Source organism: Erpetoichthys calabaricus, chromosome 1, assembly GCF_900747795.2.
Source record: "Erpetoichthys calabaricus chromosome 1, fErpCal1.3, whole genome shotgun sequence".
NCBI classification, from domain to species: domain Eukaryota; kingdom Metazoa; phylum Chordata; class Cladistia; order Polypteriformes; family Polypteridae; genus Erpetoichthys; species Erpetoichthys calabaricus.
Window position 1 is genome coordinate 47,980,136 of NC_041394.2, and position 17,647 is coordinate 47,997,782.

At 38.0% G+C, this 17,647-nt stretch overlaps 1 protein-coding gene across 1 annotated transcript in view; it reads left to right on the top strand.

Moving 5' to 3' along the window:
* atad1a (ATPase family AAA domain containing 1a) overlaps positions 1-17,647 on the top strand; it is a 42,069-nt gene that overhangs the window by 21,039 nt on the left and 3,383 nt on the right. Inside the window, exons 5-10 of the mRNA XM_028792720.2 lie at positions 1,575-1,695; positions 4,460-4,660; positions 5,288-5,394; positions 5,834-5,923; positions 9,127-9,177; positions 11,649-11,824. Of these exons, the coding sequence (XP_028648553.1) occupies positions 1,575-1,695; positions 4,460-4,660; positions 5,288-5,394; positions 5,834-5,923; positions 9,127-9,177; positions 11,649-11,824 (746 nt within the window). The remainder of the gene's footprint in view (positions 1-1,574; positions 1,696-4,459; positions 4,661-5,287; positions 5,395-5,833; positions 5,924-9,126; positions 9,178-11,648; positions 11,825-17,647) is intronic.

Below are 17,647 nucleotides of genomic sequence, written 5' to 3' on the forward strand. Positions count from 1 at the left end.
TTATAATAATAATTGTAGGTGAAATAGTGTTTTGTTTTTTTTTTTTGTTGGGAATAAGCTTTGGTAGTAATGCAGTATGTGTGTGGTTTTTTTGCATTGTGTTACGTTACTTAAAAATAATCTATGTAATGCATGCCTATTTTAATGTATTACCCTCAACCCTGTTCTTCATTAACAATTAAATATTAGCAAGGTCTGCACACATTTGTTCCCCAGAATGCTGACTTCTGAAATGAGGCAGTACTGCTTCCAGTGATCCAAGGTGAATCTCCGTGAATTTGGACGTTAAGAAATTTAAGAAGCAGTCTGTAACGGGATGAAATTTTAAAAGATCTTGATGATTCAGAATACAGACAACTGTTTAAACAACAGAATCTGGGTGATTCCTTAACATCAAAGACGTTCAAGGTCTGTGCCTACAGTGTCCAAAATAGCATCTGTCTTCTGACAGAACTCTGCTACATCAACTCTCCAAAAATCTATCTGCTTTCCTCTCAGCACCTCTGTATATAGTTTGATCAACCTAGTTACCAGTGAGTTTACCCTTTTTTAATGTGGTTAACTGCTATCTAAACACAGTAGACATAGAGATGCTGTTAGCCTGAATCAGGTGTTAGGCCTGCTCTCACTGACTGATACTTGTACTTTCAGGTGTGTTTTAAATGTTTATATATGTGTACATTTTCTTTAACTTTCATTGCTTTTAATGTCTACCTTATGTATTGTTATTTTTAAGGTATTCTTTTAATTGCTTTTTTTTACTATTTTTTACTAAAATAAAACATGTCCCTTGTTCCAAAATCTGTTGTTCTGAGGATGCAGTGAATACTGGTTTTTAATAATCTACACATGTTCTAATTGTTGAATTCCTAGTTTGATAATAATGATTCTCATTGATTTGATATACAGCACAGTGTTTTAGTACCACAGCACACACAAATTTTACCTGTAATGCTCATTATTTCCTGTAGTTCAATAAGTCCAGTGTCAGATCATATTCTTTCCACATGTAAACTGGTCTAGAGTTTGGTTGGTACCTGACTACCAATCACTGTTTCTAAAGGGTCTCGGTACAATTGTTTTGATCTGTTTTAGATTATGGGGCAAATTGGTCTAGAATTTGAAACAAGTTCTTCAAGTGAGCTAGATGTGAAAACTTAGTCCTAGAGTATAGGTTATAAATAGTGAAGAAATAATGGAAATAAATCATTTTATGTTATGAAAATTGAGACTGAACAATAATATTTATTGAAGTTGTTAATGAAATATACAGAGTATAAGTTCTTAATTACTTTTTTTTTTCAAGAACATAAAAACATGAATGGAATTTGGTTTAAGATTTTGCACAACTACTGCAGAGAACTGTAAATATTGTTAACAAATTACCATACCAGTTTTTTGAAAGCAATATCTGAGAGATGTTTAAATCAGTCTTGAACTGTAATTGACAGATTATTAGGTTGAGTGCTTATACTCATCAACATTATGAGAAGAAAAGTAACTCTTAATTGAAACGTAAGGCATTTTTAAGATGTGTTTCAGCTTTTATTAAGGCACTGGTTTCCCTGTTTCAGGTTACGTGGAGAGATATTGCTGGACTAGATGATGTTATCACAGAGTTACAGGATACTGTCATTTTGCCATTTCAGAAAAGACATTTGTTCAAAGGATCTAAGCTTTTTCAGCCACCTAAAGGTAACAAACTTCTTCTTTTTTTGTATGCTATTGTTTGTATTTTGTATGGCTGACCAGTAGATCCTCACAGGTGGTGCAGTGGTACTGCTGCTGCTTTGCAGTAAGGAAACTGTGGGTTCGCTTCCCGGGTCCTCCCTGTGTGGAGAGCGCTTTGAGTAGTGAGAAAAGCCCTATATAAATGTATGGAATTATTATTATTATTAGATGACAATGTTAAATTTTATAACAGTTTCACATAGAACTATAACATTTAATACATTACTCAGCTCATTTAGCAATATACACACTTAACTCTAACATAGAATAGTGCATTTTATTTACAGTGTCAGATATGTGAACTAACAAAACGTTTTACAGTAAATAAAATATTAATATATTTGCAGTATATACAACATTACTGTATATACATTATTTACTATCTTACTTTGCTCTAGCTTGCCCATCAACATGACATAGACTATAAGATACACAAAGAGACTTAGTGAACACTGAACAACAGAGTAGGTAATAGAGGGAGCAAATCAGTACACAATATAACACATCATACCTGCCCTATGCAAAATAAGCAAGCATGTCCCAACATCCCTTTCTAATTTGCAGTTTGTTTGTTTGTTATCTCAATTGTCTCCCTTACTGTTCTGGCCTCTTACGTTTTGATACCCCTTATCATTTTCTGCCTTCTCTCAAACTTTGAGGTCACAAAGTGCTGGCAGAAAATAATCATCTCTGTCCCTCTAATAGGTCTCTTTCTGAGATTGTGGTGTGACATCCCTAAATATCTTAACAGTGATACGAAGTTTAAATACTAGGCACCCTGGCCTGCTCCTTGGCTGCCTGGTCTTGCCAATAGATTTAACAATAAACTATCTTCTTGGATTCCCTGATATAACTGAGCTGTTTTGACAAAGCAGTATTGACCCCTCCTACTGTGCAGTCACCCTAGCTTGAGAATTCCAGGGTTTGACTATATACAATAGAGCCACCACCCTATCTTTATTAGCTGTACATTGAGGTCAGATAGTGATGATGACCTTGTTTGGGACCAAGACACTGTAATAATCTGTCAGTACTTTTTGGATTCGTCAAGCAAAAGGAATCCTCACTTTCCTTGACTGATCTCTTACTAATCTTTTAGAATAGAGCATCCACATTGCTCTAACCAGCAAGCCACATGGCCACATGACTGTCATGAAATTAAACTGTGTGGTCTGTGGTGTAGTGTTTGTATTAATATTAATAATACTGTGGGAAGGATACCATAGTATGTATTTTTTTAGTATGAAGCCAGGTACAGTATTTAAACAAGAGTAAAAATTGCTAATGGAAACATGCAGAAGTAGTAAAAATGTGAAAATACACAATATTTTACAGATATTCACAAAACTGTAATTTTCAACAACAGTTAATCAAATAATTTTCATTTTATTTTTGCACCTTTGACACAAATTGCTGTCAAAATTAAAACAAACATATTGGTACAGTGTACACTATGACAATGATGTCCCAGAATGAGTTATCAGTTATCAATTTATAGCAAGCTTAGCAGGTTTGCGGAATGAGAACATCCATACCATTCTTAACTTGTATTATTATGCATTACTATAGTAGTGTGAGTGCTGTGCAGAGTGGAGGCAGAACCTCTGCGTTTTTCCCAGTTGATTCTGGGGTTCGTCAGGGGTGTGTTCATGTTCTTACTTTGTTCAATGCTTGCATGAACTGGGTGTTGGGCAAGGTCGTGGTGTCCAACGGTCGTGGAGCATCTGTTGGTGAAGAAAGATTCACTGATCTTGACTTTGCAAACGATGTTGTGATCTTCACGGAGTCAATGGAGGTGCTGATTGGGGCTCTCAAGAGACTGAATGAGGAGTCTGAGTGTCTGGTCTTGTGAGTGTCCTGGATAAAAACCAAGATCCAGGCCTTTAATGACTCCTTGGGCACAGCCATCAGCAGTATGTCTGTTTGCAGAGAGAGTGTTGACCTTGTTGATAGGTTCACTTACCTCAGCAGCAACATTCATGTCTCTGGTGACTGTTCCTATGAAGTCAGTAAACAGATTGGGAGAGCATGGGGGTCATGAAGTTGCTGGAAAGAGGTATGTGGTGCTCCTGATATCTAAGCAAAAGGACGAAGGTCCAAGTCTTTAGAGCCCTGGTGGTTCCTGTCGTGCTATATGGTTGTGAGACATGGACGCTACCCAGTGACCTGAGACAAAAGCTGGACTCTTGGTACTGTGTCTCTTCAGAGAATCCTTGGGTACCACTGGTTTGACTTTGTGTCGAATGACGAGTTGCTCATGGAGTCCTGAATGAGGCACATTACCTGCATTGTGAGGGAGCGTCAGTTATGGCACTACGGCCATGTGGCGCGATTCCGTCTTGCAGGATCATCATTGCTGAGGACCAGAGTGGGTGAATCAGGGCAAGGGGATGCCCACATAACACCTGACAGCGTCAGATAGAGGGTCATTTCCGGAGGGTGGGACTGGACTGCATGTCTGCCTGGGGGGTTGCCAACCTGGATCCTGAGCTGCTTCGTCGTGTGGTTGGTTCGGCAACACACTATACCAGTGCATGCTCCCCAGCCTGACCTGACCTGGCATTATTGTTCAATGATAATCTTGTAGGGTCAATATTTTGATGGCTTGTCAAACGTATGCCATTCGGTAACTTTCTATTACTTACTGATTCTTCAAATGTACTCTAAAGATGATAGCAAATTTCTCAATGGCAGGATGGACTGATCCTACTTTTGACTCTTTGCCTAGGTGTGCTATTGTATGGACCCCCAGGATGTGGAAAGACTCTAATTGCAAAAGCTACTGCGAAGGCTTCTGGATGTCAGTTCATAAATCTTCAAGCATCCACTCTTACGGACAAATGGTATGGAGAGTCTCAAAAGCTGACCGCTGCTGTCTTCTCCCTTGCAGTTAAGATACAACCCTGCATCATCTTTATTGATGAAATAGGTAATAAACATTCTTGATTGAATTACATCTTTGCCCCAACATAATAAGGAGTTGGTGTGAAACATGTGTCTGATTTGTGATAGAAGAAAATGCATTCCAGATTAAAAGAATAGGATCACATTTGCTACGCAAATACCATTACTATCTCAAAACAACAGTTTACTTGAAGAGTGAATTTTTTCCCCACCTTTTCTTTTTTCACTCTGGGTAAACATCTCCAGTCATGTGTTTAATCTGCACCTTTCATCTCCAGTCTCAGATTCATTGGCTACTAACTAATGATTAATATCATGTAAATGTCCACATGCTGTTGCCAAAAAAGAGGAACCCACAGAATAACCCCACATTGCAGTTCCACTCTTGCTGTTATTTTATATCTTCTAAATGTTTACCATCTAATTGCATTGTGTGTATGTTTTCTTATAAGATTTTTTTGTTTCAAGTACCACCTCATTCTATATCATCCCCTACAATATAAAAATGTTGATACAGACTTTGACACACATACATATGGACAGAGAAATATAAAACTGCATGTATATATATATATATATATATATATATATATATATATATATATATATATATAAAGTATATATGAAATAAGTATTTATTTTTCTTATTCAGATTCATTTTTGAGAAATCGTTCCAGTTTGGATCATGAAGCCACTGCTATGATGAAAGCACAGTTTATGAGCCTTTGGGATGGACTGGATACAGGAACAGATTGCCAGGTTTGTAAGATATTAAAGTAGTTGAAGTCAGATACCGTAGGTATAATTGGTTTAGGCAGGGACAGACAATAGATGGATGGATGGATGAATAGATGATTGATTAAATAATTCACAAAAATCAGTGAAATAATTTGAGTAATTTAAAATAAGTGTGCAGTGAATTTTTAGGTTTCCTTTTCCATCTTGATCTGCTTAATTTGTTTTCTTGCCCTTCATTAGTGGATTTTGTGTCTGTCTTCAAAGAAAATTTTGCCTGGTGAATTGCTACTGCATATTATTACGTTTTATATTTTTTTGTGTTCTATAGAAGGGTAGAGGTGACCTTGATAGTGTGGAAGAATGTAGAAGAACCGAGTTCAGATTAAGTGACTTGTTTCTATGAGCCAAAGGCAATCCATTTACATTTTCATAAATTATTTATTTGTATTTTCCCTTTTAGGTCATGGTAATGGGTGCCTCAAACAGACCTCAAGATGTGGATCCAGCTATTTTGCGGCGGATGCCAACCACCTTCCAGATAAATCTTCCTGTAAGTTAATGTCTGCATATAGCACACTTTGAGTTTTAAATTGTGTAGCTGCCCATGTGAGACTGCTTTATTTGAGTTTCCTTCTTGGATTGTCAGGTGCAACTCTTTATCTGTGTTTGTGAATCTGTTTTCTTCAAAACATTTTTTTAGCTTCATTAGTCAGTTGTCTGCCATTTTCAGATGTATTATTTCCTGACCTCTTCCTCGTAAATTTTAGAAAGTTTACATATATGCTTTTATACAAACTCAAACTGTTCTTTAATGTCAAATTTATAAATCTTGGCAGGCTTAAAATTGAGTCTGATCAAGTTGCACAAAGATGTATATTCACAATTTCTAAAATAATGAAGCAATTAAAAAGCTGCATTGTTGGCTCTGTTGTTTTGGGGAAGAAAATTGTATTCAGCATGTTGTCATGCTATTCTAAACTTGTCCTTCCATTCATATACTGCAAGACTTGATAAAACTGCTTAATCCACAATGTAAAAGTATTGTTCCTTGGAATAATATTGATGAATGGGAAGCAATATACTTTAAGAATGCAAAGACACATTTAAGTGATGGTAAATAATTAAACTTCTTCTAAACAGCTTCAGCAATTTACATTCATTTTCCAGCCAGATCTGTGTGTGTGTTTTTTCTACATCCTTCCCATATATTTAAGAATTTCTGTGGGTGTTCTGGCATCCTCCCACAGACTTACATGTAAAATGACATCTCTATATAAGTTTGGTATAGTGCACTCTTTCTCTTCAGTTCTACCTCATTCCATGGATGCCTGCACTACCTAATACTTTGCAGCAGGAAGACACCTTGGGGTATTTTCTTGGCTAGATATGTGTAGTGCCTGAGTGGTTCTCTGTGTTCTGACGACATTCTCCCCAGTCAAATGTTTTGAGAGTTTTCATAATGTGAGAATGTTTTTTGCTGGGTCCATGGTGCAGACACTATATTATCATCTCCCCTGAGGCATATTGGGACCAGAATCTGCCATCCTACCTCCCTCATTTCAGAATCAGAATGCTGGTGTTTCTGACTCTTTGCATGGCTAGGCTTCCTCCAGCTTGCCCTCTTACTCTGGTTTATCCTGCAGCCATCTCTTCCCCAGGTAAATGACATACATGCACCCAGCCATCCACATGATCTAAAAGAAAACATGATTTATCAGACCTGACCACCTTCTTCTGTTTCTCCATGGTCCAGTTCTGTCGCTCACATGCTCATTGTAGGCACTTTCGGGGGTGGACAGTGGTCAGCATGGGCACTCTGACTGGTCTGCAGCTGTGCAGCCCCATATGCAGCAAGTTGTGATGCACTATGTGCTCTGATGCCTTTATTTAATGGCTAGCATTAAGTTTTTCTGCAATTTGTCCTACAGTATCTTTTCTGTGGGATCAGACCAGACGTGCTATTCTTTACTCCACATGTGCATCCATAAGCCTTAGGTGCCAATGACTCTGTTGTCTGTCCCCTCTGAGAGCACATTTAGTAGGTACTAACCACTGCTTTCTGGGAACACCCCCTGCAGTTTTGGAGATGCTCTGACCCAGTGGTCTAGCCATCACTATTGCTCAGATCCTTATACTTGCCCATTTTTCTTGCTTTCAACACATCACCTTCAAGAACTGACTGTTTACTTGCTGTCTAATACATACAACCCCTTGACAAGTGCCATTGTATTATAATAATTAATGTTATTTACTTCACCTGTCAGTGGTTTTAATGTTGTTGCTGATTGGTGTATGCATAACATAGAACTAAACTTAACTGAACTCATTAAAAATATCCACAAGTTTTAAATTCCTTTTCAGGACCAGTGGTGTCACATACAATAAATGGGTGAACTACAAATGGTAGGAAAATTATTGAAGATCACAGGCTGATTCTGCTATCTCATAGTAAGTCCTAGTTATGTTTCAAGCAGCCATCAGGTCTTATTAACATTAGACAATCAAAACATTTTGGCGAGAACAGGCCATTCAGTCCAACAAAGTTTGCCTGTCCTATCCACCTAATTTCTGAGTTGAGTTTTGTAGAACCTCTAATGACCTAATGTCTACCTACTATCCATCAAACCATAGAGTAAATTACCTTTGTGCGAAATGTACCGTTAATGAGTTTCCATCTGTGCCCCAGTGGTCTTTTTGAAGAACTTACTTTAAAGTTACAGCCAGGATTCACTATGCTAATTCATCTCATATTTTTAAAAACTTAGAACATGTCCTCTTCTTTGCTTAAACTAAAAAGGTTCAGTTCCTTTAATCATTTCTCATAGCTCATACCTTGCAGTCCTGGAAACAGCCTAATCATTGATATGTCTTTTTTGTAACTTGGAGACCAAAATGTCATGCAGTACTCTTAATTAAGCCTCACTAGTGTGTTTATATGGCTTAAGAATAACCACATTTGCCTTGAACAGTACACATCGTCAGTCAGTCATTTTCCAACCCGCTATATCCTAAGTACAGGGTCATGGGGGTCTGCTGGAGCCAATCCCAGCCAACACAGGGCGCAAGGCAGGAACAAACCCCGGGCAGGGCATACACGCACACACACACACCAAGCATATATTAGGGACAATTTCGGATCGCCAATACACCTAACCTGCATGTCTTTGGACTGTAGGAGGAAACCCATGCAGACACAAGGAGAACATGCAAACCCGGGAAATGAACCCGGGTCTCCTTACTGCGAGACAGCAGTGCTACTACTGTGCCACCGTTCTGCCCCCAGTACACATTGTGCTATATATTTATATATTCTATTTTGACAATATTCCATTAATGTTATATTGACTGTTGTTATTAATCTGTTCTGTAAAGTGTCCTTGTGTGCCTTAAAAGGTGTCTATAAATAAAATAAATTATTATTTTATATATACATACATATATATATATATATATATATATATATATATATATATATATATATATATATATATATATATACTGATATTTCTGAATCAAATAAAATGCAGAAACATGTTGTAAATACTCTTGGCTGGAACTAATATTCTTAGAAATAAGCCAGCATCTCATCTCTTAAAAAGCAAAAATTAACATATTTCTTTTGTGAAAGAAAGTTTCCTCAAAGTGAATGAAATAACTTGTTCATAGAAATCCTTAATGCAGATAATTGTCTTTACCATGGAGGAAAAAATATGTGTTAGTTATTTTTTTTCTTTCTTTTGGTTTTATCTACAGACTCTTAAACAGAGGCAAGATATCCTGAAGCTCATTTTGACAGGTGAAAATGTAAGCATCTGTTTCTACTCCAAAAATATAACTGAGATGGGAGGGTTAGGGCAAATGTATGTTTTTGTGATTTTTTTTTTTTAAACCACAGTTTCTTGTTTCTTTTTAATTTTTATTCAAATAAGAGAGAAGTACTATGTGTGCCGTAGAACATGTAAGTGTTGAGATGGCTTATCAGATAAAGTATAATAGAGTTTATTGAACTTTGGAATGACAGTCAAATTTCAAGTCATTGAAAGAGACAAGCAAATAATTTGAATATGTATGCATCTAAGCAGTGAGTTCAGCAAATTTGAACGTGTCTCACAAACCATGATTTTTACTGTTCCTGCTGAAGCACATTCATTTTTGTGTTGCGCCCTCCCCCACCATAACCTATTGTCTATGAGGGAGGAGTTAAAGCTTTAGATTCGTCAAAAATGTCCATCTCCGGTTTTCGCTGCATCTCAACGTTTTAAGTTCTCCTGATACTGAGAACATTGATATCTCGATGATGAGTGTGTGTCTGTCTGTGTGTGTTTCTGTGTGCCACTATTTCTTGAGGGCAGTCTAGAGCTAAAACGGCTGGATGGAAAAATACCAAACTTGAAACCTGTTATGAGATGATGATGTGCTAATTAGTTTTTGAGCCAAATGGTGCAAGAGAAAGAGGCACTCTAGAGCAGGGGTGTCGAACTCCAGGCCTGGAGGGCCACAGTGGCTACAGGTTTTCATTCTAACCCTTTTCCAAATCAGTGAGCAGTTTTCATTGCTAATTAATTCCTTTTCCCTTCATTTCAATAGCCCTGTTTTTAAGGATTCAGTCCTCTGAATTGATTTGTTTTTTCATTAAATGGCAGCCAAACAAAAATGAGACGTGAAATGAGCAACAGATGACCAGCTAAACTGGGATTTCAAACTGCAACCAATTTCACTCCAAACAGTCTCTTAATGAGAAGCCGATTCTTGCTGTTAATTAAGCCCGTTATTTAATTCAATGGCTTGTTGCTGCTCTCATTCTGCCACAGCAGATATTTCCAAATTTGTTGATTTTTCTGTTTTTTCTAAGGACACCATCAAAATGTTTTGGTGACCTGAGAGATCAACCTTACTGAGACCTTCACCTTTATTTTCAGATATTGTGTGATGGGCACAGGTGAGCTGGTCATGTAGTGGCTTGTTTGATGTCTCATTATTGTTTGGCTACTAATTAAGGAAAAAGAGACAACTAAGGGGCCTGAGTCAAGTTAATTAAAACTAAAGCAAAATACGTTAATTTGAAATAAAAACGGCTCACTATTGAAGAAGATGGTTAGAATGAAAACATGCAGCCACTGCGGCCCTCGAGGACCGGAGTTCAACACCTGTGCTCTAGAGCAGGGGTCTCCAATCACAGTCCTGAAGGGCCGCAGTGGCTGCAGGTTTTTGTTCTAACCCGGTTGCTTAATTAGAAAGCAATTCTGCCAATAATTTAATTTCATGGCTTGTTAGTGCTTTACCTCTGCTATGTCAGGTCATTCTCATATCCTAGACTTTCTTCCCCTATCTAAGGATATCATCCAAATGATTTGAAGGCTAAAATGGACGAGCAATTCTCAATCGTTCACTTTTTTCTCTTTACTTTCCTTCCAAGTATTTAATTAAACCAAATAATGCAAGATAAATACGCACTGGCGTAATTGGTAACAAGCCAAATGGAGAAATGCTGGTCTCTTTTGTCATTCGCATGTTATTGCTAATTAGGATCCATTAAAAACTGAACGAATACAGCTGTTTAAGATGAAAATAAGCAATAAGCATTCAAAATCTTAACGAGCGAGACAACTACAGTGAAGCAGAAGTGTTACTTGAGCAATTAGTGCTTCTTATTAAGCAATTGGGTTGGAGCAAAAACATGCAGCCACTGCGGCCCTCCAGGACCGTGATTGGAGACCCCTGCTGTAGAGGAACCCTAAAATACCGTAATTCTGTAATTAATTGAGAACTCTTCTTGTCAGTTGCATTTGTAATGATCTATTTTATTATTGGAAAGATCAGCATCAGAGCTGTAAATAATTACTGTAATGCTATAGAATAGTATACTAGACACTCACATCCAAATTTTTTTTTCCCATTTAAGAAGCGCTGTCTGTAAATAAACACAAAACAGAAAGTTAGCTAATATGTCTCATATATAAAAAGTCTACCTCATTTTTATTTTGCTTGTTTGTTTATTATATGATGGTTACCTAGATAATGAAAGATTTATTTTCTCTACCTGCTGAAAAGTGATCACAACATTTCTCCATACTCCTCCTAAATGAATGCAGGAGTTGTCAGCAACTGCAGGCTGAAATCTTACTCTTCCCTGTTCAGCCTAAGGCCATTTTTCTGCCACCTTCTAGAAAGTTCCTACCTTAAGTCTTCTCATCAGTGACTGGTCTTTGTGTAACGTGTATGGTTATTTTCTGATGATCTTTATTGATCTCTTGTTTGCTGTTCTATGAGCACAGCTGAGCAATGCCATTAATCTAAAAGAAATTGCAGAGAAGACAGATGGGTATGCAGGCAGCGACCTCAAGGAACTGTGCCGTGATGCAGCCATGTACCGCGTCCGTGACTATGTCCGCAAGCAGCAGATGAGGCAAATTGTGCAGCAGCTCAAAAGTAATGGTGAAAACGAGGAAAGGTACAAATTCATCTAATAATGTGCTCTATTCTAAACGTTTATGATCAGTTTCTCAGGATGCATGCATAATACTGAATCATAGTTTTTATACTTCCATTTTCTTGTTTAGTCTTTCCATTATTTTTTGTTTGAAAAAAGTAATGTTATCAATCTGTATAGTTATTTGATTCAAGAAGACAAACCCTGAACCTTAACCTTGTATGAATCTTCTGTCTTAACTCTCTTTTAAGAGCAAAGCAGATCATCCATAACGGATGCATAAATATCCAATGGCTTAGCCAGTGTAGATTGGAGATTCTTTCTACATTTTGCAAAAATATGATCATTTAACTGATGAGACCAATACCTTTCTAAGAAAATAAATCATGAAGATAGATTCTGAATAACTTTGGAGTGTAGTTTTTCTTACAGCAATGTAAAGAATAAACATCCTTTTTACTTTGTACAGACACTGCCAGATTATTTACATTTAAATGATTTTTAATGAGGTGTAAGGTTGGTGTGAGGAACAAGGTTCAAGCAACCATTTGATTCAGAAAGCATTCAGACCCCTGCACTTTCTCTACACTTTATTGTGTCTTAGATTTCACTTTAAGTAGATACATTTGCCATTTTTGCCCATTAGTCTACATTCACTAACCTATAATGGCAAAGTGAAAGCATGTTTTCAAAATGATTTGAAAATTTATTGCAAACCAGAAACTGAAAACTCTTGTTCATATACAGTAAGCACTCAGGTTCTTGATGTGGCAGTGCAAATTGTGGCTTGTTGCATCCTGTTTGGTTTAATGATCCTTCAGACATGTCTAGAACTTGATTAAAGTTTCCTTTGGCAAATTGAATTGCTTGTACATAGATTGCAGTACACCTGTGTATATAAGATCCCACTGCAATTTAGGACAAAAGCAAAACTATGAAATCAAAGGAACTCTCTGTAGTCCTCCACAATAAAATTGTGTTGAGGCTTAGTTCAGGGCACAGGTACAGTGCATCCAGAAAGTATTCACAGCGCATCACTTTTTCCACATTTTGTTATGTTACAGCCTTATTCCAACATGGATTAAATTCATTTTTTTCCTCAGAATTCTACACACAACACCCCATAATGACAACGTGAAAAAAGTTCACTTGAGATTTTTGCAAATTTATTAAAAATAAAAAAAACTGAGAAATCACATGTACATAAGTATTCACAGCCTTTCCTCAATACTTTGTCGATGCACCTTTGGCAGCAATTACAGCCTCAAGTCTTTTTGAATACGATGCCACAAGCTTGGCACACCTATCCTTGGCCAGTTTCGCCCATTCTTCTTTGCAGCACCTCTCAAGCTCCATCAGGTTGGATGGGAAGCATCGGTGCACAGCCATTTTAAGATCTCTCCAGAGATGTTCAATCGGATTCAAGTCTGGGCTCTGGCTGGGCCACTCAAGAACATTCACAGAGTTGTCCTGAAGCCACTGCTTTGATATCTTGGCTGTGTGCTTAGGGTTGTTGTCCTGCTGAAAGATGAACCGTTGCCCCAGTCTGAGGTCAAGAGCGCTCTGGAGCAGGTTTTCATCCAGGATGTCTCTGTACATTGCTGCAGTCATCTTTCCTTTTATCCTGACTAGTCTCCCAGTCCGTGCCGCAGAAAAACATCCCCACAGCATGATGCTGCCACCATCATGCTTCACTGTAGGGATGGTATTGGCCTGGTGATGAGCGGTGCCTGGTTTCCTCAAAACGTGATGCCTGGCATTCACACCAAAGAGTTCAATCTTTGTCTCATCAGGCCAGAGAATTTTCTTTCTCATGGTCTGAGAGTTCTTCAGGTGCCTTTTGGCAAACTCCAGGCAGACTGCCATGTGCCTTTTACTAAGGAGTGGCTTCCGTCTGGCCACTCTACCATACAGGCCTGATTGGTGGATTGCTGCAGATATGGTTGTCCTTCTGGAAGGTTCTCCTCTCTCCACAGAGGATCTCTGGAGCTCTGACAGAGTGACCATAGGGTTCTTGGTCACCTCCCTGACTAAGGCCCTTCTCCCCCGATTGCTCAGTTTAGTTGGCCGGCCAGCTCTAGGAAGAGTCCTGGTGGTTTCGAACTTCTTCCACTTACGGATGATGGAGGCCAGTGTGCTCATTGGGACCTTCAAAGCAGCAGAAATTTTTCTGTAACCTTCCCCAGATTTGTGCCTCGAGACAATCCTGTCTCGGAGGTCTACAGACAATTCCTTTGACTTCATGCTTGGTTTGTGCTCTGACATGAACTGTCAGCTGTGGGACCTTATATAGACAGGTGTGTGCCTTTCCAAATCATGTCCAATCAACTGAATTTACCACAGGTGGACTCCAATGAAGCTGCAGAAACATCTCAAGGATGATCAGGGGAAACAGGATGCACCTCAGCTCAGTTTTGAGCTTCATGGCAAAGGCTGTGAATACTTATGTACAGGTGCTTTCTCAATTTTTTTATTTTTTAATAAATTTGAAAAACTCTCAAGTAAACTTTTTTCACGTTGTCATTATGGGGTGGTGTGTGTAGAATTCTGAGGAAAAACTGAATTTAATCCATTTTGGAATAAGGCTGTAACATAACAAAATGTGGAAAAAGTGATGCACTGTGAATACTTTCCGAAAGGACTGTATAAAACAACTTTTTCTATAAGTCTGAGTGTTTCCAGGAGCACAGTGTGAAATGGAAGAAGTTTGGCACCACCAGCTGGCTGTCAGGAAAACTGAGTAACCGGGCAAGAGTGGTCTTGGATACGGAAGTGACCAAGGACCCAATGGTCATTCTAACAGAGCTTCAGAAGTATTCTGCTGAAATGGGATAACATTTCAGGAAGTTAAGCATCTTGGCAGTGCTGTGTCAATCAGGCATTTATAGTAGAATGGTTAACACCTGCTTGGAGTTTGCCAAACATAATTTAATGGATCCCTGACAGCATGAGTACAGAAATTCCCTGGTTTGATGAGGTAAAAATTGAACGCTTTGGGCAGAACTCCAAACATTATGTCTGCCGAAGACCAGGCACTGCTACTCTCATCTACCTGATATTATACCTACGGTGATTCATGGTGGTGACAGCATCATACTATTAGGGTGCTCCTCAGTGGCAGGGATAGGAAGACTGGTTAAAATGGAGGGAAGAATGAATGTGGCAAAATACAAAGGAGTTCATATTGCATACATCCTTAGATTGGGGTGATGGTTCACCTTTCAGCATGACAATGACCCAAAGCATACAGCCAAGACAACACTGGAGTGGCCTTGGGACAAATCTCTCCCTGACTTAGACCCCTGGAGAGACCAGAAAATTGCAGTTTACAGACACTTCCGATCCAGTCTAACTGAACTGGAGAGGAGCTGCCTAGAAGAATAAGATACACTGCTCCAATCCAGGTGTGCAAAGCTTATAGCGATTTACCCAGGAAGACTCAAAGCTATAATCACTGCCAAAGAGACTTCTACAGAGTAATACATTAAAGCTTTGTATACTTACAGTCCCCTGCACAATTATTGGCACCAGTGGGAAAGATGAGTAAAAAGAGTTATAAAAAAATTCACCTTTGGATGAGTTACTTTAATTTCACACTGAAAAAATGAAGTGATTTTTTTATTCTGAAAAAAAAAATCCCTTATCAAGAAATAATTATTTTTAACAAAACTACATGTGCCACAATTATTGGCATCCCTGCATTTAATACTTTGTACAACCTCCCTTTGCCAATAAAGCAGCACTGAGTCTTATATTCTGACATCTTATAAGGTTGGAGAATATACAGCAGGGAATCTGAGACCATTCTCTCCACGTCTTCCAGGGTCCAAGGTCCTCTCTTGTGCCCTCTCTTCTTCATCTCATCGCACAACCTTTCCTTGGGGCCATGGCAGATGCTTAATTTTGTGTTCCTTTAGCCATTTTTGTGTTGATTTGGACATATGCTTTGGATCATTTTCCTGCTGGACTATCCAGTGATGATCCACGTTTTGTTTCTTGGTAGGGCAGGCATATTTCAATTTAAAATCTGCTCGTATTTCATGGAGTCCACAATGCCAAGAACCCTAACAAGGTTCCCAGGGCCTTTGGAGGAAAAACAGCCCCATAACAATACAGAACCTCCACCATAATTTACAGTGGATATCAGAATTATGGCTATACCAAAAATAATCTATTTACACCAAACACACCTTGAGTGTTTGTTGTCAAAAAGCTCAATTTTCATATTGTTTGACCATAGACCACGGTTCCTGTCAAAGCTCCAGTAGTGTTTAGCAAACTCCAGGCGCTTATGTTTATGATTAAAGGCAGAAAAGGCCTTTTTGTGGCATGCCTTCCAAATAATCTGTTGGCATTGAAGTGGGGTCTGATGGTAATTTTGAAGTCTTAGTGACCCCAAGAGGCTAATTTTTTTCCTGTATTTTTTTGTCTGTATTTCTCCATGGGGTGATCCTTCTGGATTTTTTTTTACTTCACTTACCATCCTACTTGCTGTGCTTGGGTGCAAAATAAATTTGGGTCATCTTCGAGGCAAGCTGATAACAGTTCTAGTTAATTTGAAGTGTTTAACTGTTGCTGTAATTTTTGATATGGGCATTTTCATGCGAGTAGCTATTTTTTTATAGTCATTCTCTGACTTATGAAGGTCAGCACACTTTTCCCTCCTTTGAATTGTGTGTTTTCTTATTTTTCTCAGGTTGATGAATTAAGAATGGAATGTCCAGCCTCATATTTTTAACCCAGTGAAACAGAAAGTCATGGATTACTGCTTGAAAGTTTACTAACACTCACATTAACTTTTAAAAGCTAGATGTGGATAGTAAAAATGAATTTCTTGGGGTGCCAATAATCATGGAACATGTGGTTTTGTTAAAAATAATTACTTCTTGATGAAGGATTATTTTTTTCTCAGAAATAAATTACTTCAATTAAAGGTTGTATTTCTTTGTCATTTTTTTCAGTGTGAGGTTAAGGCAATTCACCTAAATGTGATTTTTTTTTCTCTACAAACCTTTTTATTCAACTTTCTCATGGGTGCCAATAATTGTGGCGGGACTATGTTTGAATTACAGATTTCAGTTTTTTAATTTTTAAAAAATTTGCAAACCTTTCAGAAAATCTTTTTCACTTTGTCATTATGGACAAAAATGGTTGAATTATCCATTTAAAATGAAATTAACAGCACAGTAAAGTCTGCAAAAATGAAGGGGGCTGAAAACATTCTGAAGCCACTGTATGATATGCACTAGTTTCAATGCTCTTGCACCATTTAACTAAGAATAGTTAAGCATACTGTGGTGCAACTCTTGATGCTTCGGGACTAAATGAGATGGTCAAGACTGTAAAACCCTCCACTCTTCCATGCCTTTTTAGTAGGGAGATGCTGGAGCAGTCAGGTAAGGATGCCACACATCCCACCTATTGCCACCATGCTTGAATATTCTCCAAACTCTCAATACAGAACTAACAGTAGACTATGCTGCTGTTTCACATTTTTCCTCAGAGTTATAATTGCTTTATAGCAAACATTCTTTGCACATATTCTAAAATATAGTAACTTGTAAATTAATTTCAGTATATATTCTGTATAATGATTTTAAATATGCTGCATTGTCCTGCAAAAGCCAAGTGAGATTACATGGTAATAGGGTAAATCAAACTACACTTTAATAAATAATTTCAAACTGTTGTATTTGCTATTGAATTACTCCTAAACCATAATCTAGTACAGGGGATTCGAACTCCAGTCCTGGAGGGCCACAGTGGCTGCAGGTTTTCATTCTAACCATCTTCTTAATTAGTAACCAGTTTTTGATGCTAATTAACTTCTTTAGCCTTTGTTTT